Genomic DNA, 27255 nt, shown 5'->3' with positions numbered 1-27255 from the left:
GGCAAGAGTGGCCCCTGGGGTCTCTGTGGGGCAAGCAAGTCTCAGGCCAGAGTGGGGCTGTCCTGTGGGACCGTGAAGCAGCATAGAGGAGCAGAACCCCCCACACAAGGGAGATAAGTCCTCAGGGTCCCTGTGAGGCTGTTTGGATTAAGAGGATGAAATCCGCTGGCTCAGGGCTTGGCCACTTCCCAGGGTCCCTGGAGCACAGGCTAAAGTCAGTCTTTTGTTCTGTTTTGGTTTCGGCCGGGGCATGTAGGATCTTAGCTCCCCCAACCAGGGATCGAACCCGCACACTCCCTGCATTGGAAGGCGAAGCCTTAACCACTGGACCCCCAGGGAAACCCCGAGGGCTCCATACCTTTTCTCTGGCGCTGGGCCCCACCCAAGGAGGTTTCATCGCCACTGGTCAGGGCCAGGTCGGGCTGGTTGTTGTTGGCTGCGTCCTTGCTGGTGTCCAGCCCCAGGCGCCTTTCAGAGCCCCAGGTCTGCAGAGCACAGGGAGCAGCCTCGCACTCCCCCAGGGCTGGCCAGTAGGACAGGAGGTCATTGCCGTCCACGTCTGCGGAGCCAGGGTCGATTACAAGAGTCACCGCAGGGTCTGGCAACCCCACGATCCGGACTCCGTGGCCCCCTAACCCTAATGATGCCTGAGATCTGGGCTTCGCTGATGCAGCAGCAGTAGGAATAGGAGGGTGTCTCTCGGAGATCCATGGAACCATCCAGGGACTGATAAGCTCCCCCTACTCTTGACTTGAGACAGACAGAGACTGGCGGTGGGGAAACCTGATGACTGAGGGGTCAGGAAGACCAGGCTGAACCTCACCCCTCAGGGAAGAGGAGGGATGGCACATCACCCTGTAATGTCCCTGACCTTGCTCATCTGTTGCCTGGGCCCCTTCTGGGTCTCTAGCCAGCAGAGCTCTGGTGAGAGGCTGGATGGGGAGAGGTGTGGGGGCACCCCACGATGACCCCAAAGTCAGTCCCAGGAATCTTCAGGGGCTAGCGGGGCTCCTGGGTTCACACCCAAGTAGAATATGGGGTATCTCTTGGTCACCCATGGGGTCAGAGGGGTCCTATTACCTTTGGGGTGGGTAAGGAGCCTCTCGCTCTGGGCTGCCCGGCGGAGTGGACGCTGGAAACGGCCCCGTGTCCGGCCATTGTCCTCACTTTCTGAGGATGGGATGGACAGACTTCTCTCCTCCTCCAACGACAGGTCACTGTCAGAGTCGGAGTCTGCGCCTGGAGTGGGGAAGGTCAGGAGGAACACACGGCAGTGGCCAGGGGAGGTGAGGGCCGTGGGGGTCTTGAGGGAGGCTCTGGGAACTCGGGGCAAGCTTGGAGTAGGAGGCAGGAACAGGAGGGCTGGGTCATGGCCAGGAGAATTGGGGCTGTCTGGGTAGGTGCTTCCTGGAGCTGCGACCTTAGGGGAGCTTGCCCCAGCCCTGTCAGGTGCTGCTCCCACCTGGGGGCAGAAGAAAGGGGAACGGGGGAAAGACCCTCTGAGTCCCTCCTCCCTGGCCCGGGCCCCCACCTCCACCAGCATCTCGATGGAACATGGCCACGTCCAGGTCAGTGGGGCCAGCGTGAGCCTGGAGGCCATGGTCAGTGTGGTCAGCAGCCGAGCCATGTCGAACCAGGACGTTGTCCCTAGAAACGCAGGAGCCCCCATCAAAGAGGGATGTGACGGGGTGTTTTGGAAGTAGGGCACCTGTGGGTACCCAGCCAGCCGCACACGGTATGGCTCTGAAGGTACCCCTGGGTGTGTGGCAGAAGACACTGGGGCAGAGGCAGCAGAGCAGAGGCACAGATGGCCAAGACGGGTGGAGCCAGCCCAAGGACCCGGTAATGCCAGCCCCGGGCCGTATGCCCCCTCACGAGGCGGCCCTGCCCTCACCTGAGGTAGCTGCGGCCCCGCTGGCTGTCTTGGTCCTGGGTCCGGCCGGACCGGGCACTGCTCACCGAGGAGACAGTGGAGGCACCGAGAGTGATGCGGATGAGGCCGCTCTCCTCAAAGAGGGCCGTGTTGTTGTAGGCGCCAGGCCCCTGGGGTGGTGGAGGGGACAGGCACGTGAGCCAGCCCTGGGGAAGCCTCCAACGCTGGCCTCCCAGGCTCCCTACCCCAACTCCTCTGCCCAGAGGGCCCCTCACCGTCCCAGGCGCCGGCCTGGCCTCCTCGGGCGCTGCCTTCCTGCCCAGACAGGCTGGTGTCCAGGCAGCCCGGGTGTCTGAGTTCAGGACACAGAAGAGCAGCAATACCACCAAGCCCTGAGGGTCAGCGAGGATCAGAGAGGAGACAGTGAGGGCCATGAGAGGTCAGAGCAGGGCTGTGAGGGGGTCAGCTAGGGCCAGTGGAAGTCAATGAGGGTCAGCAAGTGGGATCAGTCATTGCAGATGAGAGTGAGGCTGTGCGGAGGCCCCAGGGGGACCCAGTAAGGGAATGAGGGAAAGGCAACAGAAGTAGTGAGAAGTCATGAGTGACTGGAGTCAGTGAAGGTCATTGTGGACCAGCAAGCAGCCAGGAGCCTCAGCACTGATGAAGGCCAGTCCAGGCTCAGCAGCCGTCAGCTGTCAATCATCGGGTGGGCATCAGCTCCAGGCCTGGGGTTAAGGCCCCAGGCCCCACCCTACCGAAGCCCCATCTGGTCCAGAGTCAGGGGGGCGGTGTCAGGGTTACCTGGAGCCCACAGAGTCCAGCGTGGAGGTAGTGGAAGGCCAGGATGCTGTGGTTGACCGCGAGAAGGCCAAAGAGCCAGGAGGCACTGATCAGTAGAAGGAGCAGAAAGGAGCTGCGAAGGGTCCTGCCTCGGCAACATGAAAGGACAGGACACGTGAGGGTCACGCAGGGCTCGAGTGGGGGACATGGGAGGACACACGGGGATGTGAAGGGAAAGGAACTCACAAGGAAATGTGGGGGTCTCAGGAGGGCACTAGGGGAGTCTGGAGGTCACAGGCGGAACCAGGAGAGTACTCAGGGAGCCGCGAGGGGACATGGGGAAAGCCGACTGGAATTGGGAGGCGGGGCATGAGAGAAAGCATGGAAGGCACATGGAAACACACAAGGCAAAGGGCAAAGTGAGCCATCCAGGCATTGGGAGACTGGAGAGACAGCAGGGTGGAGACAGATGTGTGGGGCCAAAGTAAGTCAAGGGTACCAGAGAGGGACGGCTGGCTAGGGGATGAAGGGTGACTTCATCCCCCTACCCAGAATCTGGAGCCCAGCCTGAACCAGGGGTCCTCCAGGAAGCCCCCCAACCCCACCCAGGAGAGGGCTGCCATTCTGAAAATCCCCCACTCCCCCAACAAGCTAACTCACAGCACAGAGGTCTTCTTGGCCTCCCTCTGCCCAGTGGAGCAGGATGTGCGGGCCGCGAGGAGAAACATGGTCCCATTCATCTGGACCCACAGCCAGACATGTGGATCAGGAGCAGGGCAGAGAGAGACAGAGAGAGTGAGAGACAAACAGAGAGACAGGGACAGAAGACACTGAGACTCATAGACAGAGAGGCAGAACCCATGAGAAATATACACAGATATACAGACACACACATAATAACCAAGGAGAAACAGAGGAGCTTAGAATCATGGAAAAAGTCAGAGATAGGGAAACAGTTTAGTTCAGTCACTCAGTCATGTCTAACTCTTTGCAACCCCATGGACTGCAGCACGCCAGGCCCCCTTGTCCATCACCAACTCCTGGAGTTTACTCAAACTCAGGTCCATTGAGACGGTGATGCCATCCAGCCATCTCATCCTCTGTCATCCCCTTCTCCTCCCACCTTCAATCGTTCCTAGCATCAGGGTCTTTTCAAATGAGTCAGCTCTTCACATCAGGTGGCCAAAGTATTGGAGTTTCAGCTTCAGCATCAGTCCTTCCAATGAACACCCAGGACTGATCTCCTTTAGGATGGACTGGTTGGATCTCCTTGCAGTCCAAGGAATTCTCAAGAGTCTTCTCCAACACCACAGTTCAAAAGCATCCATTCTTCCATGCTCAGCTTTCTTTATAGTCCAACTCTCACATCCATACATGACTACTGGAAAAACCATAGCCATGACTAGACAGACCTTTGTTGGCAAAGTCCAACAAGGGAAGTCCATCAAAGGGAAGCAGAGAGGGATGGAAAAATAGAGATGGAGAGATAGACAGGTAGGGAGAGCAGCCGAGTTTGTGACCCCACATCTGCCATCTCCATGCCAGCTGGGCAGGAACAGAAAAGGAGGCTGAGCCCAGGAAGCCTGCAGACTGCCACCTGGCACCCCTCGGCCGATACCACCACACTGGCTGCAGGGCCACCTCCTATCCCATCCCACTGAGGGGAGCACAAGGTGGGACTGAGTAGAGGGTACTCACCACGAGCACAAGGATGACAGGGCCAGCGAAGCTCCAGATGAGGGGGTCGTGGATGGAGATCCAGCAGAAGTCAGGGTTCCCGTAGCCCTCGGGATCCAGGCCAACGGCCAGGCCTACAGAGGAGAAGGGACAGGATGGAGGGGGTGTGTTCCAGAGCTGCCGACCAACCCTCTCATGTACCCGGGGAGAAGCTGGGGTGGGGGCAGGGCAGGCTCCTCCCTGAACAAGTGGCACAGGGGGCTGAGGCTAGGGTCACGATCAGGGGCAGGGGTCAGCCCACGTGATGGATGGAGGTCAGGGGTCACAGGCCTGGACAGGCCAGGGAGCAAGGCCCTCACCCAGCAGCACGGCAGGCACGCCCCAGCCCAGGGCGTGGTAGAAGCGCATGGCGCCGCGGTCCACATTGCGGGGCTCCACCTGCATGCGGTAGAGGTGCAGCCCCTGCACGAGGAGCCACGCAAAGGTGCCCAGGAAGAAGTAGTGCAGGAGGATGGCGACCGCGGTGCACAGCAGCTGGTGGGGGTCGGGGGGACGTCAGGACCTCTCCGCCTCACTCCGCCTCTGAACCCCCAACCACCGCACCCTACCCCAGCATCCCGCCCCAAAGTGACTGAGCACCCCTGACCTCTGACCATGCACTCTGGCGCCCTCCACCTTCCTGGGCCATATGAGGTCAGCAGCACACGGGTCCCCCAACCTGGCCCCTGCACCTGGTTTTGGGTCCTGTGGATCCCCAGCAGGAACAGGAGCTCAGCCACCCCCAGGGCGGCAGCCATGTTGGCATGGATCCCCCGCATGTTGGACTTGAGGCTGCGCAGGCTCAGCAGGACAGCCGTGGTCAGCAGCAGCGCAGCCACGGACACTGCCATGACCACGTGGGTGAACACCGCCAGAAGCTCCAGGTCACCCTCCAGCCGCTGCGGGGACAGGGAGGGTCGCAGGGACGGTCAGGCACCCCTGCCCTTTGAGCCTCCCACTCCCTCAGCTCCCCGAACCCAGCCCCACCTCACGGGGGGAGGCATCCATGAGGACCCCGAAGGTGCCCGTCCGGCTGCAGCGACACCGTGCGTGGGACCCGTTCCTGTGCACCAGCTCACAGTCCCGTGCAGTCCACAAGCCGTGCTGGTCCGCCCTGTGGCCACAGCGCAGTCAGACCGACCATCCCCTCGGGGGAGAGCCCCGTCACCAGGCAGGGGTTTATGAGAGGCACTGGGAGGGGCCGCGGGCGCCTGGAGTTCGGGAGCCGCATTCCTCATGGGTCTGGGTGCACAGGGGCATGGGTGGGGGCCCCAGGGGCAGGCTGGGCCTCCCAGGGGCTACCAGGGGGACCAAGGGTTTCCAGAGTGGAGGTCCTCACGGGCCAGGCGGGTCCCACTGCACGCAGATGGCCTTGCTGCGATTCGCTGTCTGTAGCAGGCGGAACTCCAGGCTGATCGGGGACTCCAGGACACCTCGTAGGAAGTTGCGTCCGTGGAACACAGCCACACTGACCACCGGGGAGTTCATAACTGGGTTCTGGGGAACCCTGAGGAGACACCCCACCTGAGCTTGGATGCCGCCAGCCTTCCCAAGCTGACTGCCCACCTCCCTGTCTTCCCTTGCCCAGAGCTTGGGGCACCCTGGGCTGGGTGTTGTTTCTGAGAACTCCTTCAGCCTCCACTGAGTGGCCTCAACACCAGGAGTCCATGGCCTGGTTCTGCAGAATTACAGCTGAGGGGCTTTGGATCCATTGCTCACATTGGAGCCTGCAGCCTAAGCAGCTGTAGACTTTGTGTCTCCCTGCATGCCCCCGGCTGGCCCCCTTCGGTCAGCCCATCTCCATAGGCCAGTCTGCCTGTCTGGCTGGCTCCTGTATCCTTTATGTGACTGGCCCAGCTGTGGCTCTGTGTCTATCTAGTCCCCCAGACACACTGACATGGCGGAGCCCGGCACGGATGAGACTCGCAGAGCAGGAGTGTGGCCAGGCGCGTCTCTGGATGATGGTGAACCTGCTTGTCTGTCCACCATAAGTGGGGGGCGGTTCTAAGCTGGGTCAGAGCGAGCAGGCAGCCCAGGGTTGAGAGGCCTGGGGGTAACTCTACTCATACCTGGCACCCCGGCGCTCGGCCTGGAACTGGGCAGGGAGCAGCCCCCCAAGGGTGCGGTAAACCAGGAGGATGACAATGGAGATCCCAGGCTCGGGCTCGGGCTCTGGAGGGGCTGGTGGGGGTGCCATGCTCGAGGTGGTGGCATTTTCCATGCTGCTGCCGCTGGGGTACAGAACTGCCGGAGGAGGGGGAGGAGCCACTGTCAGTGACCTCTGACCCCCAAGCACCCACAGACCCAGCTCTGACCCAGAGCCAGCATCAAGCATGGGAATCTCTTCCCTGAGGGTCCAGAACCAGGGAGTGCAGGGAGCAGGTGCCGGTGAAGAACTCACAGGCCCCTGGGGCTGAATCCTGAGTATCCAGGCCTGTCAGAGGTCATTTGCAGTGAGGGGGAGGGTCTGGGCAAAGAGAGAAGTGACAGGAGGGCCATGCGGGGTTCCGCTTTGGGCAGGGGTTGGGCAGGGAAACAAGACCTGGCCCAGGGGTGACCTCTCACCTTCAGCGGGGGATGGCCGTGGGGCCTGGGAAGACAGCAGCACATGCGTGTGAGGGTCCCAGGCATCCTGGCCCCGGAAAAGGTTGCTGTGGTAACGAGGGTAGCGACGAGTCCCCCGGGTGGGACTGGGGTGCTCCATGCGGTCGATGCTGAGCACTGCCCCAGAGGAAGAGGGGTGAGACCCAGCAAGGATCTCCACCCTGTGCTGAGGGATCTCCCCCTCCCGCCTCCCCCGACTCTGGACCCAAGTCCCAGCACCCATATGGCCTCCTGGCTACCAGCGCAGAGCCTGCGTCCCTGCCAAGCACAGTCTCGAGCCACTAATGTTGCCACCCACAGCCCCCACCCCTCGGACCTCCGGGTCTGAGTTCACAGCCCCCTGCCCCAGCCCACCCTCCACATACTGATGTTGGGTGTCACCAGCCCCACGGGGTTCAGGTACGTGAGTTCCATGTTCCTCGCGAGTGTGGCTGCGTACTCTTCCAGGCGCTGCACCAGCCCGGCGCTACCCGGGGAGCCTCCGGGGGCCCGCTGCCCCAGCGCGGCCCACAAGTCCCCGGTCTCTGGAGCGAGCAGTGCAGAGCCGGCCCACAGCAGATTCTGGGAGGAGGGAGGTGAAAGCGGGCCCAGCCAGGTAAGGACACGTGAGGGGGTGCCTGAGGGGTCTGGCCAGGTGCTTAGGGGGGCCCCAGTAGGCAGGGAGTAGGTCTGGAGTGGACAAGGTGGGAGAAAGAGCCCATGAGCTTCACTTCCCGGGGATCAGGAGGGGCCTGAGCTGGGGGGCAGGGGTCTGGGGCCAGGGAATCAGGAGCCCCGGGTGCGGCCCCACCTCATTGAAGTGGGCATCCTGTGTGGCTGTTAGCCCGAAGCCCTGCTGGCGGCTCTCAAAGGCCAGCAGGTGGGCCAGCAGGCGGGCAGTGACTCGGACGTCCTGGCTGAAGTAGTGGTCGGTGTGGCCGGTCACCTCCCGCAGCCTCTGAGCCAGCTTCTTGGCCTCCACCGTGTCCAGGACCGTCTTATTCAGCTCCAGGCCATCCAGCTGCCGGATAAAGAAGAAGCGGTCAATCTGTGGTCTCTTGGGCCTTTCTCAAAAGCCTCATGGGAAGAAGGGTTTGGCCAGATTAAAGGACTACACAGAAAAGCTCAGGATGTCAAGGGCTGGGGCATGATGTGTAGGGCCCGCCACGGGCCTGGGGAGACGGGCCAGGGCCACTGCTGGGGCCGGTCTCGTGTGCAGGGCAAGGTGCAGGCAGTCTCACCAGCAGATTGAGTTCTCGGAAGGCTGGGGAGGTACAGTTGAAGAGGTCAGGCTCCAGCCAACCCCGGTCCTCATCGCACAGCCGCACGGCCGCACCTGAAAGCAGGTGACCCTCGATCAGTCCTGGGGCCTGGACCCCTTCACTGAGGAGGCAACCACAGCACCCTCCTCTACCCCAGAGGAAGCTCTGATGCAGGGACCAGGGAGTAGGCATCCATGGCTGCACCCCAGGATGGAGAAGACCCAATCCCCAGCCCAGATGGGCCCCAGGCGCTTATCAGTCAATTCCTAGAGGTCTGGGGACCATTTCGAACAGCCATGACATAAAGGAGAACACAAGGGCGGGACTGTGTGTGTGTGCTAGTCGCTCAATCGTGTCTGACTCTTTGCGACCCCATGGACTGCAGGCCACCGGGCTCCTCTGTCCTTGGGGATTTTTCCAGGCCAGAATACTAGAGTTGGCTGCCATGCCCTCCTCCAGAAGATCTTCCCCACCCAGGGATCGAACCCAGGTCTCCCACACTGCAGGTGGATTCTTTACCAACTGAACCACCAGGGAAACCCAAGAATACTGGAGTGGGTAGCTTATCCTTTCTCCAGGGGATCTTGCCGACCCAGAAATCAAACCAGGTCTCTTGCATTGCAGGCGGATTCTTTACCAGCTGAGCTATCAGGGAAACCCTGTGTGTGTGTGTGGGTGTGGGTGTGTGGGTGCATGTGCACCCAAACACACAAGCCAATGCTCTCACCTACACAAAAGTAGATGCTGTGTGACCCAGGACAAACACACAGACACACAATGCTCCCCCCCCTCTCTCTTTCACACACACACACAGACATCCAGGTTTTCCAGTAGAATTTTGTGACCAAAATAGGGTGGGGATCAAAATTCCCACACAAAATTCAACTTCCCCAAAGACTTTGCTGCCATCTCTCCCTAATCTGTGAGACTGGCATGAAAGTTGAATGAAATTGACCTGGCCCTTAAGAGAGCTTGTCGCCACCAGCAAGAGAACACTGACTTCAACGCAGAGACCCCTTCCCAAAAGACAGACATAGACACGTGCGCAGGCACAGGGAAACACGCACAGGAGCATGCACACGAGACAGCTTTGGTCCAGCCGTGGTGGGGACCTCAAGCAGCGGGGAGGGTTCTGTAAGGACCTCAGGCAACGGAGAGGAATCTGTGGGGTCCTCCAATGGAGGGCAGAGGTCTTTCAAGACCTCAGGCAGTAGAAAGAGGCCTGCAGGAAGCTGAGGAACTGAGCAGGAGTCTACAAGGACCTTAGGAAGTGTGTATGTGGGGAAGGGCCTCCAGGGACTTCAAGCAATTGGGAGGAGCTTTTAGAGACCTCAGGCAGTGGAGAGGGGTCTGCAGGGACTTCAGGCAGCAGGAGGGGTCTGCAAAAGCTCTGGCAGTGGGAGGGGGCAGCGCACCTGAGCAAACACGTACCCCTTACCTGCACCCCGCAATCCTGCCCAGAAGCCAAGAGAAACAGACGGAGGCTCAGTGAGGGTCAGGGGGAGGGAGCCAGAGCCACGAAGAGGTAACGAGGGACCAATGTCGCCCCCCACCCAGCTCCCACCTCTTGGCAGGAACAAGGCCAACCAACTCAGGAAAAGAGGTGGCTCTAGCGGTCAGAGGACAGGCCAATCGCCACCCTCAGCAATGTGCCTGTCCCCCACGTACTCACCTAGGGCCCCCCGAGGACAGGGCACTGAGGCTAAGATGCCAAACTTGGTCTGCGGCCACCACACACCAGACCTCAGGGACTTGGGGCAGGCGTCATAGAGCACTAGGGAGGAAGAAGACAGTGAGGCAGGCAGCCAGGGGTTGGGGCCAGGGATGGCCACATCCGCTGACCCCTCACCTACCCCAGGCCCACTGCCTACCACTCTGCTGCTGGCCTCAGGGGAGCTGGCCCATCAGATTCTGTGACAGGCCATCAAAATACTTGGGGCCAATGTGGGAGCCCCTGGGCAGCACAAGAAGCCATCCAGAGCCCCTACCCAGAGAGCCAAGCATGCCATGGGACTTGGCGGGCAACATGCCAGAGCCAGCCTGCTGCACGTGGAGCCTGCTCACCCCGGCAGCCGCTGGCTGTCACCTCTGCAAAAGGGCTGTCACAGCTGTTGCACTGGCGGCCAAGGGCTCCTGGGCGACAGGGGCACTGCCCACTGTGGGGGGCGCAGGAACGTGAGGTGGAGCCCACTGGGTAGCAGTCGCACGGCAGGCATGAGTCACTGCCCCGAGGTCGGTAGTGGAACTCCTGTTTGAGACAGGGTCAGGGGCTGGAGGTCAGGGGTCAGGGCTTAAGGTGAGGATTTCAGGTCAGGGCTTGGGGAGTGGGTGGAATCAAGGGCAAAGGATTGGCAGAACAGTGCCCACAGGCCAGAAGGAAGACGGGTCTCAAGGGAAATATAAGGGAAGCGTCAGATGTCAAGGACAAGAGGTGGCAGTTAGGTCACAGGGTAGGGGTAAGGGGTCAGGGGCTGTGTCAGAGGTCAGCAAGCATCACAGAATGGCTACAGCACAGGTGAAAGGCCAGGGGCCAGGCGCACCTTGCAGTGACACTGCCCGTCTGTCTTGTTGCAGTTGGGGTCAAAGCCCTTGTGAACATCGCAGTTGCAAGGGCCGCACGTCGGGCTCCCCCACCAGCCCCGCGGGCACTGCTGGTCCATCCTGCGGTGGAGAGCCAGGTGAGATGCCTCCGCCATAGCTCAGCGACCCTCCCCAACCCTCTCCAACTCTTTCCATCACCTCAGCCCCCAGCCCCTTACCTGTGTTCACAGTGGTGCCCGAAATAGCCACCTACACAGTCGCAGGTATAGCCATGGGGGGCCCCTGGGAGATGCCGGCATGACCCCTGGTTCTGACAGGGGTTCAAGAGGCAGGCGTCCACACAGCCCGGGCCATAGTAACCTGTGGGTTGGGTCAGGGAGCTGAGGACACTGGCCACAGGCATGGGAGGAAGAAGGCATCTGTCCTTCTCAGCGCCTGCCTCCTCTCCAGGTCCCCCAGTCTTCACCATGAGCCCCAGATCACGCTGCCCCCACCCAGGCCCCACCTGGCCAGCAGGTACAGGAAAAGGTTTGCCAGAGGTCTCGGCAGTCAGCATGGGGAGGGCAGGGTCCAGAGGCACAGGCGTTGGTCACGACACAGCCAGGTTCCACGTTCACCCGGTGGCTTGGGGGAAGCAGGGCTGGGGACCCCGAAGGCGTGGAGCCAAACCATACTCCCTACAGGCATAGGCGGCAAGGTGAGACCCATGTTAGAGCACCTCAGCCCCGAGTCCAGCAGAGCCACCCACATGGTCTCGTGACCCCTGACATGCAATCTCCCTACAAACCCCGGTGTGCTTAGTTGCTCGTTTGTGTCCGACTCTTTGTGACGCCATGCACCGTAGCCCGGCAAGGCCCCTCTGTCCATGGAATTCTCCACGCAAGAATGCTGGAGTGGGTACCCTAAACCCTGATCCAATATTCCCATTTAGTGCCCCCATGAGAACCCTAAGTATGCTCTCCCTGACATAGGCCTCTAATGGCCCTTGATCATCTAAGCTGCACTCACGTCCAACAGCACAGAAGGGCCTGACCTGTCTCTGATGGCTCTGGTCACCACTACCCCTACACCAGCCTCCAGGTGAATGCAGCATCTCGGGTCTCAAGGCACCCCTGATCTCTGACCATTCACCCTAAGGCCCCACCTCGTATTTGCACGCTGACCCTCACCTGGATACAGCCAACCAGACCCTGAGGAGCCTCCTCTTCAGCACCATGGGGCAAGCCTCCCACATGGAGTCGCTTTACCTTCAGGCCCTGCAGCTCACTCCCCACTGCCAAAGTGTCCTGGGGGAAGGGGACAGTCAGCACGGTGAGGGGGGACCGATGAACCCCTGCCCTACCCCAGTGGCAGCCTTGGCCTTATCCTAGCCTTGCACCACGCTCTGGACGTCTGGACCAGAGGGCGGGTCTGGGCATGAGATGCTCCCGAGTACAGAGGACCTGCTGGAGCACAGGGGATAAATGACAGGAAGGTTTAGTCTAGAGCTGGGCTCTGGATTGGGCCCTCTCTCCTGGACCCCGAATAGACCCTGAAATTCCATGGTTTTGAGCTGGGACGATCAGGAGACCAGAAGAAGTTTGGCAAAGTGCTAGCTACAGAGGTACCCCAAGACCAGGCCAGAAATCTGCATAGCCTCCCTGACATGAGGAGGGTGGAGCAGGATGGGCTTAGAGCAAGGACGTGAGGAGGGGGACTCGGGAGACAACATCAGACTATGTGCAGTGGACGGAAGAAGAGGAGTTGGACTGAGTGGGGTTCTGATGAGGTGGGTCTGGTCGGAAGGCTGAGAATGGACCACCCCAGGGTTAGAAGTCAGACCTGGAAGAGACTGAAGTCCAATGAGACCATGAGGACATGGTGGCCCCGCCGGCCACCTGGCTCCTCCTGCAGCTCCAGCCGCAGATCGTGCCACCGGCCGTCACTGACTATCATCTGGTCCAGGAGGAGGTGGGCAGCCCGGCCTGAGGCCCTGGTCACTGTTACAGACAGCAACCCCCGATCCAGCTGCGGGCAGAGAGGCACAGCCCTGGGGTCAGAGCCCCACACTGGGCAGGGGCCAGGAGTGTCAGGAGGTGGGGTCACGAAGAGCAGAGGTCAGTACAAGAGGGACAGGCTATATTTGGCATGGAGGGCCCTATGCCAGGGCACTCTATGCTTCTGAGAGTAAAGTTAAGGGGCAGGGGTCATGGATTAGTGCAGGTGGCAGGGGAGAGCTAGGCTGGGACGCTATACCTGCAGAGGATATGATAGGGAAGAGGGTCAAGGGCCAAGGTCGAGAGCAGGGTCAAGTATGATCAGTGCTCCTAGTAGAGAAGTATGCTGTGTATGTGTGTGTGTGTGCGCACACACACGCACGCTTAGTCTCTCAGTCATGTCCTGTTTGCGACCCCATGGACTGTAGCCTGTCAGGCTCCTGTCTCCATGGGGTTCTCCAGGCAAGAACACTAGAGTGGGTTGCAATTGCCTTCTCCAGGGGATCTTCCCCACCCAGGGATCAAATGCAGGTCTCCTGCATTGCAGGCAGATGTTTTATCATCTGAGCCACCAGGGACCAGGCCTGAAACCACAGGAACGGAGCTGGTGGCCTCAAAGATTGAGAGCTGGGGTCTAGGGAAGGGCTCAGGAGGGCAGACGCACCTGACAGAGGAGTGTGCTATGTGGCCCAGCCTGGACTTGCATCAGGACCCCCTGCTTCACCCGCGTCCGAAACGCCAGCCCCAGGTACCATGGCACAGACACGGCCACATCATTTCCAAAGTCCCAGCTCAGTGTGCTGTTGCCACGAAAATGGTGGGGATGGGCCATAGCTGGGGGGGTAAAAGGAGCAGAGTCACAGGCCTCACGTTGAGAACAGAAGCTATACTCCACAGGCCCTTCCTGCCCCGGGCTGCCCACTCACTGAGCCGACAGTCTTTGCCTCCAAAGCCCACCGGGCAGTCGCAGCTGAAGCCACCCCAGCGTTCTGAGCAGATGCCGTTGTTCTTGCAGGGGCCCGAGTCACAAAAGTGCAGCTTGGCCTGGCAGCCTGAGAGAGAAAAGTACATGGAGGCCATGAGAACACGAGAGAGGGCACAAGCGCTGGACAAAATACAGGGCCTGGGGGGCTGAAAGTGCCCAAGACCTCAGCCCCATGTTCTTGCAGGGGGTGGAGTTGGTTGGACTCAGGTCCTAAAGGCCAGACTGCAGCAGAATGCTTGCCAGAAAAGGAGACAAGGAGGTGGTCAGAGTTTGAGTCCATCCATAAAGCCCTCCACCTTTTCCCTATGATGGGGACGTGGCCTACCTGCCACGGTGCCATTGTTTGCGACAAAGGACGCCATGTCCACTCGGCGGCCATCGATATGCAGGTCCCGCATGCAGCCAACGAAGTCCTTGTGGGACACGGGGAAGTTCTCGGGAAGGTTGGGGACACCCCCCAGGAGCAGAGGGCCTGTCAGGTCCAGGGACCTGGGGGTCAGGGGTCCAGGTCATTGGTGGGACTGGGGCCAGGGTAGGCTTGCTCCTGGGTTGGGGGAGGGGATAGGAAATGGAGGGGGTAGGACTCAGAGGGTAAGGTGATTGAATGGGGAGGGTAAGATCAGGCTGAGGAAGGACTAGGGCCTGACTTCAGTTGTGGGGGTGCAAAGGAGAGTTTCTGATGGGTAGATGGTCTGGGGAAAGGTGGAAGGGGCTGGGGTTGAAGATGAGGATGAAAAAGGGAGCCAGAAGGGTGGCTGGGGGGGTGATAGGGGTCAGGTGGGGCTGTGGGGCATTAGCAAGACCAAGAGAGTAGAGAATTTGAGAGAGTGGGTGCCTGGGGGAATGTGTACAAGAGGGGAGTCTGGGGTAGAACACAGAGATGGGGACTAAGGTGAAGTGGGGTTTCAGCATTCGAGTGGGGAAAGGAAAATCTGGTGGTTTGGGCAAGGGTGGAGAGTTTGGAGGCAGTATTGGAAAGGTGGGGTGGGCTCTGGCAGGCAGGGGGCTTGGGGCTCAGGGGCTGGGGAGCTCACTTCTTGGAGCTTGTTTGCGTGCCGGCAGCCGCGCACGAGTAGTTGCCAATCTCAGCCCCAAACTGCAGAGCCACAGCCACATCGCAGTCATCCACGCTCAGCACAGCCACCTTGTCCTTGGAGGGGCCCTGAGCACCCCCCAGGGCATCTGTCCGGGGCTAGAGACCTGGCACGTCACTCAACAGGACCCCCAGGGGTCACCTGGTATCCCAGAACCTGGTATCCCAGAACCTGGTATCCCAGCCCCTTCCCTGCACTCCCAGGCCGAGGGTGGTGCCCACCTTGTTGTAGTATCTCAGATGCACTGTGTGCCACTGCCCGTCACTGAGGCCCCCTGGAACCGTGGGGCTGACCACTGTGTTGGACTCACCTGCAAGGCAGCTGTGTATGGAGGCTGGTCTAGAGCTGTGAGGCCTCCCCTCCCCCTACCCACTCATGCAAGCACAGCTACTCCCAGGGTGACCCTGGATGCATCAGATAACGTCCCCCTGCTGGTGGCCACACTGGCCGGACCAGAGTGCCTCTGGACACGTGGGAGAAGCACAGCCTTCATGGAGAGAGAAAGTGGTCTGTTGGGCATGGGTGGAGCTACATGTTCAGGAGGGCCTGGGGGGTTCACACCCCACCCCCAGCCAACTTCCCCACACATGCACCCCCTCGTCCCTACACTGACCCACGGGGCGGGGGCACCCACCGGTGGAATATGTGAGCCTCACTTGCCCAGCCACGAGCTCCAGGGCCAGGAAGTCGTGCTTCTCGTTCAGGCGTCCGTTGTAGAAGAGCAGCCCACTGGGCTGCACCGTGGCAAACCTGGGGTTGGGGAGGGGCCCGTCACAAGCAAGACCCCCTCCTCACACCCACCATCCCTGTGACAAGAAGGTCTGAGGGAGCCCACCCAGGCTAGGTGAGGGAGGAAGTGATGAGGGAGGGCGGGGAGGGGGCGGTGTCCCATGGGACGCCAGGATGGGGGCAGTCAGGAACCAGGGTCTTGGAGGTGGTGGGGACCCCGTGCGGGCGCGCAGATGCGGGCGAGCACCTACGAGAGGGACAGCGTGAGGTGGAAGCGCTGTCGAAGGCCGCGGAACATGACGAAAGAACTGGGTGGGAAGGAGCGCGCCGCCACTTCGCAGCGCGGACCCTCGAAGGCACCGCCCGCCGGGCACTGGCAGCGGAAGCCGCCGTCCGGCCCGTTGGCACAGGTGCCCCCGTTGCGGCAGACGCCCGGGACGCAGCGTCCGGCTTCCGTGTCCAGCTCGCAGTCTTCGCCTAGAGGGTCAAGTCGGCGGCAGAGGCGGGGTCAGACCACGCCCCGCCCCCGGCTCCAGCGGGCCCCGCCCCTCCGAAGGCCACGATCTCCAGGTGAGAGCCAAGAAGATGCAAAAGTCCCGCTCGCTGTGGGCATGCCCCTATTATACCAGACCCTGCCCTCTCTCCCCTTCCGGCCATGCCCCTCCCCAGGGTCACGCCCCTTCCTCTTCCTCTGCCCAGTTAAACTGTTAGATGCTTGCTCAGTGGTGTCTGACTCTGCGACCCCATGGACTGTAGCCTGACAGGCTCCTCTGTCCGTGGAATTTCCCAGGCAAGAATACTGGAGTGTGTAGCCATTCCCTTCTCCAGGGGATCTTCCCCACCCAGGTCTCCTGCACTGCAGGCAGGTTGTTTACCATCTGAGCCACCAGGGGGTTGGCCCAGCCAAGACCTTTATTTCTTCGCGGCCTTAGACTCCCTCTCTGCCGGGTTCTACCGCTTCTGGAATAACCGCGCCCAACTTGACCCCGGGTGGCTCAAGAGTGATGCCCAATGCTCAGCACTGACTTCCGCCCCCCACTCTGCCTCCTGTTCCCCCAGCCCCGCGCCCCGCTCACCCGTGAAGCGCGGCCGGCAAACGCAGGTGTAGCCGCCCTCACGCCGTGAGCAGGCGCCGCCGTTGCGGCAGGGGTTGGAGTAGCAGAGGTCGAGCTCCGTCTCGCAGAAGTCTCCCGTGAAACCGGGCGGGCAGCGGCAGCGCAGGCCTGCGATGGGCTGGATGGGTCTAAAGAGCGTAGAGGCGGAGGCCAAGAAGGGCGCAGAGGAGTCAAAGCGCAGCACCGACACGCACTTCATGTAGTTCTCACAGGGCTCGCGCAGGCACACGTTGTCGTCGAAGGGCAGCACGTCCAGCAGCGAGCGGGCGGCCAGGGCGGCGCGGCGCACGTACAGCTGCTCCTGCAGCTCTTCGGAGCTGAACCAGGGGCCTGTAGAGCCGGCTCCAGCCCCGCGGGGCGCCAGTGCCGAGAAGCTCACGTTGAGCACGGTGCCCCCCACGTCCGTGTCGTTCTGGATGTTGAAGATGAAGACGTCCTCGGCGGGGGTGGCAAGTACCGCAGCCACGCCTTCCAGGAAGTGGCCCAGAAGTGGCGACAGGAAGCGTTCTTGCCACATGTTCTCCAGGCGCACGGTGAGGCTGTTGGCCAGCAGCTCCTCAGTTATGATGACCACGCGAAGCACGCACTGGGCCGTCACACTGTGCAGCCCATCTGCCGGTGGAAATGGGGGAGGAGGTCAGTGTGGGGTCAGCGCCCGCCCCTCCCAGGGACAGAGGAGGGTTACTGGCCCAGTCCCCCAGCACCTCTGTGTTAGTGGGCTGACCTTACCAGGACACAAGGGGGTCTCGGCTTATGATCACCAACTCTCTCTGCACCAAGGTGTCAGCAAGGTACTGTTTCCTGTCCCCTCCTTCCGGCATGGGGAATGGCCTGAGCCAGGGATCAACCCACCCACTCTCTGCCCGCCAGTAGTGCCCATGGGTCAGCAGGTCATTCCTCCAACAGCACACAAGATAGTCCCTAAGTGATCAGTAACCCACCCTTCCCCAGGTTTATGGTCAGCAGGCCAATCAGGATAGAAAGAGGAGCAAAGGCCACTGATGACTGACTTTCTTTCCTCCCATTCCCCAGCACTACAGAACTAGCAAAACATCCCCTCTGAGAATATCCTCCAGGTGAGGGATCACCTATTCCCTATCTCTGGTTATCCAACTGTCTTCCCAGCTCACTAGAAGGGTCCCTAGGCCTGTGACCACTCAACCGCATCTCCAGAACCCTGGGTCAGCAAGTTCCTTCTCTCCAAGAGAATCTTGGACCCTGACCTCCTCCGCAGCATCCTTGGATCAGCAAGCTGCCCATCACCCCAGACCTGGGTCCTGCGATTTCAGTGGCCACCCTCAGAAATGAGGATGAGGTGCTTATATGCCTCATCTCCACACATTGGGTGGCTGACAGGGTTTGTTGTCCAGGGAATTGAGGGATGAATGAAGATGTGCCTTCTTTGGCAGTGCCAGGAGTCCTATGCCTCAGAATTGGAGAATAAGCACTGGTAAAGTCTGTCCCAACCCCTGCAGCCTCCAGTATTTAGGCCTGCAAGAGCTTTTCCCACCCGCACTCTCCTTTGAGGGAACAGTTTGTAAAAGCCTTGGTCCACGGCTGCAGAAGAGACAAGTGGATCTCCAGACTTTCTCCCAATGGGCAGGGGCTCAATCAGCCCCATCGATAGCAGCCAGGCTAATATGGGTCTGCTCTCTGTCTGAAGCTGCCAAGGGAAGATGCTGTTCCCGACCACTAAACGATTGGCCTCCCTCTTCTCCACAGGCTGAGAGTCAGAATGGACCCAAAGTAACGCTTCATCTGAACAGGGGTATGATGCTGGCTTTTCCTGGGACATCCAGAGCATTACTCCAGCCTTTCAGAAGGAGGAGAGCAATCCCTAGATTAACAAGCAGACGGTTCTTGGGCTTCCCTGGTGGCTCAGTGGTAAACAATCCTCCTGCCTATGCAGGAGACAAATGGAATTTAATCTCCGATCTGGGAAGAGCCCACGTGCCACAGAGCAACCAAGTGCGTGTGCCACAACTTACTGAGCTGTGCTCTAGAGCCCGGAACCACAACTACTGACCCCCTGTGCTTCAACTACTGAAGTCCAAGTGCCCCAGAGCCCACGCTCTGCAACAAGAGAAATGACTGCAATGGGAAGCCTGCATGCTGAAACTAGAGAGTAGACCCTTCTTGCCACAACTGAAAGAAAGCCAGCACAGCCAAAAAGAAATTTAAAAAAGTAATTATTTAAATAAAGCAGTTTAAGAGTCTTTATGAGGTCTGCTCATAACGCCCTAGAATCTTCGGGGTTCAGTGGAGACTGTCCAAGACCCTAAGCAGAGACTATATGACCCTAACCTGGGAGGTCTATGGCAGATCCTGTGGCGTGCAGGAACGCAGCACTTAAGGGATTCTTGGAAAGTCTGGAAACCCCTCTTTGAAGTGCCTTGTGGGGGGCCCTGAGGACCTGACAGGCTAAGGTCACTGGCTCACTTGCTTAACCCCCGCCCCTCACCTGTGACAGTCACCAACATGGAGGCCACCAGTGGGCGGTTGTTGTCTAGTTTGCGGCTGAGTCGGAGCTCTCCGCTGGTCTGGTTTACCACCAGCAGCTGCAGCTCATTGCCCCGCTCAAAGGAGTAGAAGAGGTGGTCAGAGACATCTGGATCATAAGCTGGGATGCGTCCAATGATGCCTGAGGGGAAGGTGTCCGAGCGGTTGGATACGTAGTTGTTGAAGAGGATCTGGAAGTTGTTGAGCACAGGGCTGTTGTCATTCTGGTCAACCAAGCGGACGTGTACAGTGGCCCGACTGACTAGAGGGGCTGATGTGGCCTGCACAACAATTATGTATTCTTGGCGAGCTTCGTAGTCCAGGTCAATGAGTGCCGTCAACTCTCCCGAGAAGATATCCATTTGGAACAGCTCAGGGATGTTCCCTTCCACGATCTGGTACATTATATGAGCATTGGGGCCTTCATCCGGATCCACCGCAGTGATCTGGGCCACCACCGAGCCCACAATGCTGTTCTCCTTCACTCGCACCTCAAACTCCTCAGCTGGGAAGACCGGTGCATTGTCATTGACATCCTGCACTGTCACCTGGATGCTAACTGGAGTCCGGAGTGGGGGCACACCTCGGTCCACTGCGTAGGCAGTCAGTTCATACACTGGCACCGCCTCCCGATCCAGCCGCCTCACGGTGCGGACAATGCCAGAGGTGGGTTCAATGGTAAAATCTCCATCCCCATCTTCCCCGTTCTGGAAAGTGTACTGGACCCGGCCATTGGCATGAGCATCCCGGTCAGTGGCTGAGATCTGCAGGACGCTGGTGAAAGGCGGGGCATCCTCAGAGACCAGCCCTGTGTAGTGGGAGGCCACAAACTGCGGAGCGTTATCATTCACATCATTGACCATCACCTCCACATAAGTAGTGTCTGCCTTCTGTGGGATGCCGTTGTCCCGAGCTGTAATAGCCAGTGTGTAAGTAACCTGGTCTTCATAGTCCAGGGGGGCCTGCAGGGTAATGGCCCCTGAGTCCGTGTCAATGCGGAACTGGGGCAGGTTGTCTTCCAGGAGATAAGTGATGCGAGCGTTCTCACCCACATCATCGTCAGAGGCACTGATGACCACCACGGTGCTACCCACTGGCCGATCCTCATTCACACTCACTGAGTAGTGGGCACTTTGAAACACAGGCCGGTGAGTGTTGGCATCTGTGATGTTGATGTGCACATAGCAGTGATCATGAAGGGCACGGTCAGATGCAGTTAGCACCAGCTTGAAGTAGCGTTCCTGCTTGTAGTCCAGGGGCAGGGCCAGCGTCACCAGACCTACACCCCCCTGGGTGCTGATAGCAAAGCGATTCCGAGTGTTACCTCCTGTGATCTGGTAGCTGATGGCACTGTTGGCATCACGGTCTACAGCAGTCACACTGACCACACTGGTGCCCACAGTCGCATCTTCATTCAGTCGGAGGTGGTACTCTTTCATGGTGAACTCAGGCCGATTGTCATTAACATCCAGCACAGTCACTGTAACGCTGGCTGAGGCTGAGAGTGGGGGCGAGCCATGGTCCCGGGCCTCCACACCAAAGAAGTAATGTTCCACAGACTCACGGTCCAATGGACCGCTCACAGAGACCCAGCCAGTGGCACTGTTTATCACAAAGGGTGTATCGGGTGCCACGCCAGTTAGGGAATACTCCAGTCTGGAATTCTCTCCATGGTCTGCATCCACTGCCTGAATGTGGATGACTGAGTGGCCCAGGGGTGCATTTTCCAGGACAGAGACCTGGAAGGGTGTACTGACAAAGATAGGAGTATGGTCATTGATGTCCACCACCTGGATGCTGGCCAGGCCAGTGTTGTTGGACAGCGGGGGGCGGCCTGCATCCTGAGCCCGGATGCGCAAGGCATACTCTCGCTCTGCTTCAAAATCCAGAGGGGCCACCACCTGGATCTCGCCTGTGAGGCTGTCAATGGCAAAGTGGCCGCGGCTGTTACCACTGATGATGTTGTAGTGCACTAGTCCATTGGCATCCTTATCCCGGTCCGTGGCTGTGACGCGTAGCACCACCGTATGGGGGCGCACATCCTCGCGCACCTGTGCCACATAGCGTTTCTCGCTAAACTGGGGCGCGTTGTCATTCTCGTCCAGCACGGTTATGTGCACACGCACGGTGGCAGAGCGCGGCCCGGGCTCTTGGCCCTGGTCGCTGGCCTCCACCACCAGCTCGTAACTTTCCATGTGCTCGCGGTCCACACGACCGCTGGTGCTGATGAGGCCCGAGCGCGGATCAATTTCGAAGGCATCAGCGGCGGCGGCGCGCGCAGCTGGAGGCCCCACAAAGCGGTAACGCAGGTTGGCGTTGGGGGGCGCGTCACCATCTGTGGCACGCAGCTGCAGGATGGGGTAGCCCTCTTCCACGTTCTCGCGAAGCGTCTCCCGGTATTGCGCCTGCTCAAATACCGGCGCGTGGTCATTGCGGTCGGCGACTGTAACGGCCACCATGGTGGTGGCAGAGAGGCGCGGTGAGCCATGATCCTGCGCCGTCACGCGCAGGTAGTGGCGATCCATGCTCTCGCGGTCCAGAGCAGCCTCTGTGCGGATAAGGCCGCTCTGCGGATCTATGCTGAACAGCTCTAGAGAGCGGCTGTTCATGAGCGCAGCCAGCGAGTAGACTAGGCGCCCAGCCTCTCCGGTGTCCGGGTCCTGCGCCACTACGCGTAGCACCGCGGTACCCGCCGCCTCATTCTCCGGCACTAGTGCCTGGTAGTTGTACTGCGGAAACTGTGGGTGGCGGTTCGCGGCGCGACGGGGGCGGGCCCGGCCCTCTAGGGGTATTCTCCAGGCTCCAGGCCGGGCCGGGGCCCCAGGGGGGCGCGGCCCGGGGCGCTGCGGGAGGAAGCGGCGGCGGAAGAGACCTCGGGAGCGCATGCGCTCGGGCGTAGGCTCGGGAGCTGTCCGAGACTCGCGCGGTGCTGAACCAGACTCGGGAGCTGTCCTCGCTGTGCGAGGTGCTGAATCCAGTCCGGGGCCAGATCCCACGGCCCCGGGAGGGCGGTCCGACCGGGGGCCTGTCCTCCTCGCTCGGGATGTCGCTGTTCTCTCGCTTTGACCCCTGCGCCCTGGTCCCCACAGTTCCCCGCAGCAGCGCGTGGTTCCCACTTTTGGGGAGGAGCCTCTCCCAGTATTCCTCCGAGAGGACACCGGCTGAGAACCACGGGGCCGAATCAGAAGGTCCGAAGGGAAGGGAGGGTTGTTCTCCGGGCCTGGGACCCCTGGGGACAAACCCTCTGGTGACAGACTATCTCTTCGCAAAGGCCCTATCCGCCTGCAAGAGGAGACCTCTGGGCGCCAGCATAACAGAGACCCTGGTCCTTGTCCGGTCTCCCGCCCGCGGCTGCCAAATGTCTTGACCCCATATTCCGCTCCCAGCCCCGGCTGCTCCGGGGGCCCTCGACCGCTTTGGGCGCTTTGCCTTCCCCCTCGGAGCCCCACGAAGACAGGTTCCCTGACTCCCAGGCCAGGCTCTCCGTCCTCTCGGACCCCGGGAGGCTCGGGACAAAGAGCTAAGGCTCCGTTGCCGATCCGCGCCCCTGGTCCCGTAGCAGCAGCTACCCCCGGATCCCAGCCGTGGCCCCCACCGTCCCCCAGCTCCTCCCGGCTAAGAGGGAACAAAGAGAGGAGGGAAAGGAGCAGGAGTAGCGGGGTCGTCGGCCCCCTGAGATCCCACCACGGCTGCCGCCTCGCCATCACCCCCCACTTCCCCACACTGCCTCCACTGTCCTCCACCCCGGTCCAGGCCTTGGGCCCGCCTCGCTGCTCGGACCCCCACCCGGACCCCTGCCGCCACCCCAGTCCCCTGCCTCTAGGCCTGTCGCTCCACGCCGTTGCCACCCTCTGGGCACCATCTACTTCGCGGCCAGAGGCCCTTTGGCGAGCGGCCCCGGCTTTTGCCGCCCCCACCACAGCATCCCTGACGCTGCTGCCGCCTCCCGCCGCTCCAACATGGCTCCCGGCCGCTGCGATGGTTCATTCCATCCCCGCCCTGGAGCTCCAAATCCGATGGCACAGGCCATCGCGCATGGCAGCTGCCGACTTAGAAGTCATGATCGCCATCTTTATTGAGGGCAGAACGCGAGTGCTGCCCACGGTGCTGAACCGGGCAGGGAGATTCACCACCCCTGGTCCCACCCTCCTTTTCGTGGCCACCGCCCTCACCCGCCTCCCTCCCTCTAGGGCGCTGTCTCAGCTCTGTCTTCGGCCTTCTGCTTGCAGATCTCTTATGCCCCGCCTTCCTGACCACTAGTTCCGAACCCTGTCCCGGAATTTGGTCTGAAATTTTGGTGCCTACGATGTGCAGAGTTTTCTCTCAACTCTTGGGTGGAGATACCATCATGAGGTCGGAAGTGACTTGGGGTGCCAGCTGCCCGAACAGCCTTAACTGTTCGATCAGTGAGTTTTAACTCATGAAACATGTCGCGACCATCTGCTTGTTTGGAGCGCCCCAACCGAGCAGGGACCAGAGGTGACCCGCCCGAAGCCGGAACAGAAGCTAAACTTCCCTGGTTTTTCGGCCGGCTGCTCTTCCACTGGAAATTACACCCCTCTCTTGGGTAGCGGGTCTCCAGTGTTCTGGAATACCACATGAACCCTGCGTTGCCGCAGGACTGAGGCTCGGATTCCTCCGATCCCTTCCCTTGCGCTCTACGACTGCGTCCCTTAACCCTTTGAAGGAACTAATGGAAAAGCTCAGTTTTGCCCGCGCTGTTCTACTCCCGGCTCAAGTAAGACTCAAGTAAGATCCAATGGGCAGACGCCGGGGAATAAACGTCACCGAAGACGAGCGGGGGCGTGGGGCGTGAACACCGAGCGTTCCAATCAGAAAGTCACTGTTTCTATTGGGACAATGGGTGGCTCCACCCCCACGGCAGACTCATTGTCTGGGGGGAGGAGGCTCCGCTGGTTCCAGAATAGCCGGGAGAGACAATCCAGGAGGTGTTCTACGGCCCAGCCTGTAAAGCAGCACCGATAGTGGGCTGCAACGCCACAGTCAGAAGGCGTCGGCGTCCCTGGATCGAGGAGAGGTTTAGGGCTAAGGCCCCGAACGCTCCAAGGGGCGCGGCTCCTGCTTGGAACCAGCCGAGAACTTGGGCTTCGGCCTCTGGCCCGCCCCAAACGGTACCTATGACATCACCACTAACCAATCAAATGGCATATTCTTAGGCCCCTTTATTGACTTTTTCGCTTCCAGGAGGCGGGATTCCCAGTTCCAGCACCTCATGTGACTACGGAGAGCCGGTGGGTGGGCTCCAGTGGTGCCCTCTGGTGTCTCAGAATCTGAGGACTTCCTAAGGTCAGAGCAAAGAAAGTACGGTCTGGGTTACTATGGGCGTTGGAGAGGTGCTGAAGGCAGACCTTGGTTGGATGGGAGCTCGGTGCAGGGGCTGGAGGAGGGAAGCCAAAGACATGGTTTCCATCGCACCTTCGCCCTCAGGGTTCACGATCTAACGAGAGGAGGGCGGAAAGCTTTACACTAACGAAGGTTGTAGATAGGTGGGACGCTAGGGAGAGGGATGCTGGATCCCAGAGGAGGTGCCTGAGCCAGTGTAACCATCTGCCTGAGTAGATCTTTGAATAACCAAAAGATGGAAGAGCCACCTAGGTCTTGGAGGCTGTGTGGGCAAAGGTTCTGAGGTTTAAAGGGATCGTGGCCAAGTTATGCCCTGCTCCCTGTCCTAGGGCTAGAAGACTGGGACCTTGCCTTAACACCCTTGGTGCCTGCAGAGGACGCTCCGTGTCCTCCCTGAAGTTCTGCCTCCACTGCTGTCCTCTCTTTTCGGCTGCTTTTCTGTGGAAGCCTGTCCGTCTCCCTCTGCCCTCACCTCTATGCCCCACCCCCGGTGACAGCTTCTCATGCTCCCTGTAAAGGCAAAGCAAGTAGAGCTCCTCTTTCCACTGCCCTCTAGGACATTTCAGATCCTCTCCTCATGCCTTTTCCTCTCTACCCTGTATTTGCCCTTGTCACCTGCATTGCAGGGGGATTGTTTTATCATGAAGCCACCTGGGAAGTCCTTACCTTAACCATTAGCCAGTCTGATAACAGTTCTCCTACCCTGGCTCTTCTTAGATAAACTCACTGGGCTAAAATCTAACCCCAGTTAAAACAGACTATTTGTGAATTCCTTACCTCTGGAGCAGCAGAGCATTACTAGAGAAAAACAACACTTTGAATTCTTGACCTTAAGCCTTAATATTATATTGGAGGGCTTCAACAGTGTAGTAAGGTTAAAAAAAAAAAAATAGTAAAAAGGTATAAGGATTAGAAAGGAAAAAAAAAAGTATTCCCAAGCAACAGGAATGTGTATGCAAAAAAGCCAAAAGAACTTACAGATAAGTTATTAGAGTTTAGCAAAGTCACTGGATGCAAAGTCAATATATAAAAATCAGTTGTAATTTCTATATATCAACAAGTGAAAACTTTTCTTCATGATGCAATTTACAGTAGCATCGTGCAACGTAAAATTCCAGGAATAAATATAATGCAGTATGTGCAATGACTCTTCACACATACAATAAAACATTGACACTGAACGCTGTCATAATCATTTCATGATGTAAGTCAAATCATTATGTTGTATACCTTAAACTATATGGTCAATTATATCTCAATAAACACTGAAAGAAAAAATAGAAACATAAAGACATAAATGGAATGCAAAACTATGTTCAAAGATTGGAAGATTTAATACAGGCATACCTCAGAGATACTGTGGGTTTGGTTACAGACCACGGCAATAAAGCAAATATCACAGTAAAGTGAATTATACAAATGTTTTGGTTTCCCAGGGAATATAAAATTTGTGTTTAGACTACAGTCTGTTAAGTGTGCAACAGTACTATGTCTAAAAAAAATGTACATACATTAATTAAAAATACCTTATTGCTAGGACTTCCCTGTTGGTCTGTGGTTAAGACTCTGCCTTTCACTGCAGGAGGCACAGGTTTGATCCCTGCTCAGGGAACTAAGATCCTTCATGACAAATGGCTGAAAAAGAAAAAACAAAAAACCAAAGAAAACCCCACCTTTTTGCTAAAAAATGCTAACCATCATCTAAGCCTTCAGTGAATCATAATCAATTTTTTTTTTTTTTTTGGCATCCTTGGGTGGGCCTAAACATCATCTTTTTAAAAGTAACATCAAGGAATTCCCTGGCAGTCCAGTGGTTAGGACCCTGCACTTCCACTGCGGAGGGCCAAGTTTGATCCCTGGTTGGGGATCTAAGATCCCACATGCTTCCTGGTACTGCTGCTGCTTCTGCTGCTGCTGCTGCTAAGTTGCTTCAGTCGTGTCCGACTCTGTGCGACCCCAAAGACAGCAGGCTTCCTGGTACAGCCAAAAATAAATAACATTAGAGATCATTGACCACAGATCAGCATAACAGATATAATAATGATGATAAAGTTTGAAATATTATGAGAATTACCAAAACGTGACACAGAGACAGGAAGTAAGAAAATGCTGTTGGAAGACTGGTGACGATAGACTTTGTATCATCTATTATCTATTGAAGGTATGCCACAAACCTTCAAAACCTTTCAGTTTGTTGTAAAATATGCAGTATCAGTGAAGTGCAATAAAGTGTGGTATACCTGTATCGTGCAGATGCTAATTCTTCCCAAATGATATATGGATTCAATGCAACTCAGTAAAGACTGTGCAGTGTACGTGCGTGTGTCAACTGACAAACTGGATTCTAAAATGTATGAGGGCCAAGAACACCCAGGACAGTCCAAAGGAAACCCAAGAAGGAGAACAACTTCCTCTACTGCAGATCAGGAAAGCTACAGCGACCAAACCAAGACTGTATGGTGCTGGTACAGGAATAGACAGACAAACGGAACAAAATCCAGAGAGGGGCCTACAGGTGCATGAAGACTTGAATGTTTACAAGCGTGGCTCTTAAGAGCCAACGCAAGCCAAGGATGGGCTTTCCAGTAAATGATGCCACACCAACTGGACATCCATGTAGACAAAAATGAGACCCCCTACTTCATACTACCCACATAATCAATTCTAGATAGATCTGACATCTGAATGTGAAAGGAAAGACAAAACATCTTTTAGAAGAGAACATAAAAGTTCATGAC

At 58.5% G+C, this 27255-nt stretch overlaps 1 protein-coding gene across 2 annotated transcripts in view; it reads right to left on the bottom strand.

Moving 5' to 3' along the window:
- CELSR3 (cadherin EGF LAG seven-pass G-type receptor 3) overlaps positions 1-24288 on the bottom strand; it is a 28629-nt gene extending 4341 nt beyond the window's left edge. Inside the window, exons 1-34 of one of the 2 annotated variants that reach the window (XM_061396904.1) lie at positions 19116-24288; positions 16616-17266; positions 15791-16016; positions 15445-15560; positions 15032-15120; positions 14751-14908; positions 14042-14205; positions 13658-13783; positions 13396-13565; positions 12577-12762; positions 11925-12041; positions 11261-11432; positions 10974-11115; positions 10755-10875; positions 10279-10462; positions 9887-9988; positions 9653-9667; positions 8194-8288; positions 7764-7973; positions 7339-7534; positions 6935-7090; positions 6439-6613; positions 5709-5876; positions 5357-5483; positions 5062-5268; positions 4690-4864; positions 4352-4464; positions 3314-3393; positions 2675-2798; positions 2149-2265; positions 1895-2043; positions 1532-1647; positions 1081-1239; positions 359-559 (exon numbers count right to left, since the gene is read on the bottom strand). In XM_061396904.1, the coding sequence (XP_061252888.1) occupies positions 359-559; positions 1081-1239; positions 1532-1647; positions 1895-2043; positions 2149-2265; positions 2675-2798; positions 3314-3393; positions 4352-4464; positions 4690-4864; positions 5062-5268; positions 5357-5483; positions 5709-5876; positions 6439-6613; positions 6935-7090; positions 7339-7534; positions 7764-7973; positions 8194-8288; positions 9653-9667; positions 9887-9988; positions 10279-10462; positions 10755-10875; positions 10974-11115; positions 11261-11432; positions 11925-12041; positions 12577-12762; positions 13396-13565; positions 13658-13783; positions 14042-14205; positions 14751-14908; positions 15032-15120; positions 15445-15560; positions 15791-16016; positions 16616-17266; positions 19116-22857 (9049 nt within the window). In that variant the 5' untranslated portion in view covers positions 22858-24288. The remainder of the gene's footprint in view (positions 1-358; positions 560-1080; positions 1240-1531; positions 1648-1894; positions 2044-2148; positions 2266-2674; positions 2799-3313; positions 3394-4351; positions 4465-4689; positions 4865-5061; positions 5269-5356; positions 5484-5708; positions 5877-6438; positions 6614-6934; positions 7091-7338; positions 7535-7763; positions 7974-8193; positions 8289-9652; positions 9668-9886; positions 9989-10278; positions 10463-10754; positions 10876-10973; positions 11116-11260; positions 11433-11924; positions 12042-12576; positions 12763-13395; positions 13566-13657; positions 13784-14041; positions 14206-14750; positions 14909-15031; positions 15121-15444; positions 15561-15790; positions 16017-16615; positions 17267-19115) is intronic. The other variant, XM_061396905.1, reaches the window with a different exon arrangement.
- Between the last annotated feature and the right edge of the window lie 2967 nt (positions 24289-27255).

Source organism: Bos javanicus, chromosome 22 (assembly GCF_032452875.1).
Source record: "Bos javanicus breed banteng chromosome 22, ARS-OSU_banteng_1.0, whole genome shotgun sequence".
In the NCBI taxonomy this organism is placed as follows: Eukaryota; Metazoa; Chordata; class Mammalia; order Artiodactyla; family Bovidae; genus Bos; species Bos javanicus.
This window is presented reverse-complemented; position numbering and strand designations above follow the sequence as displayed.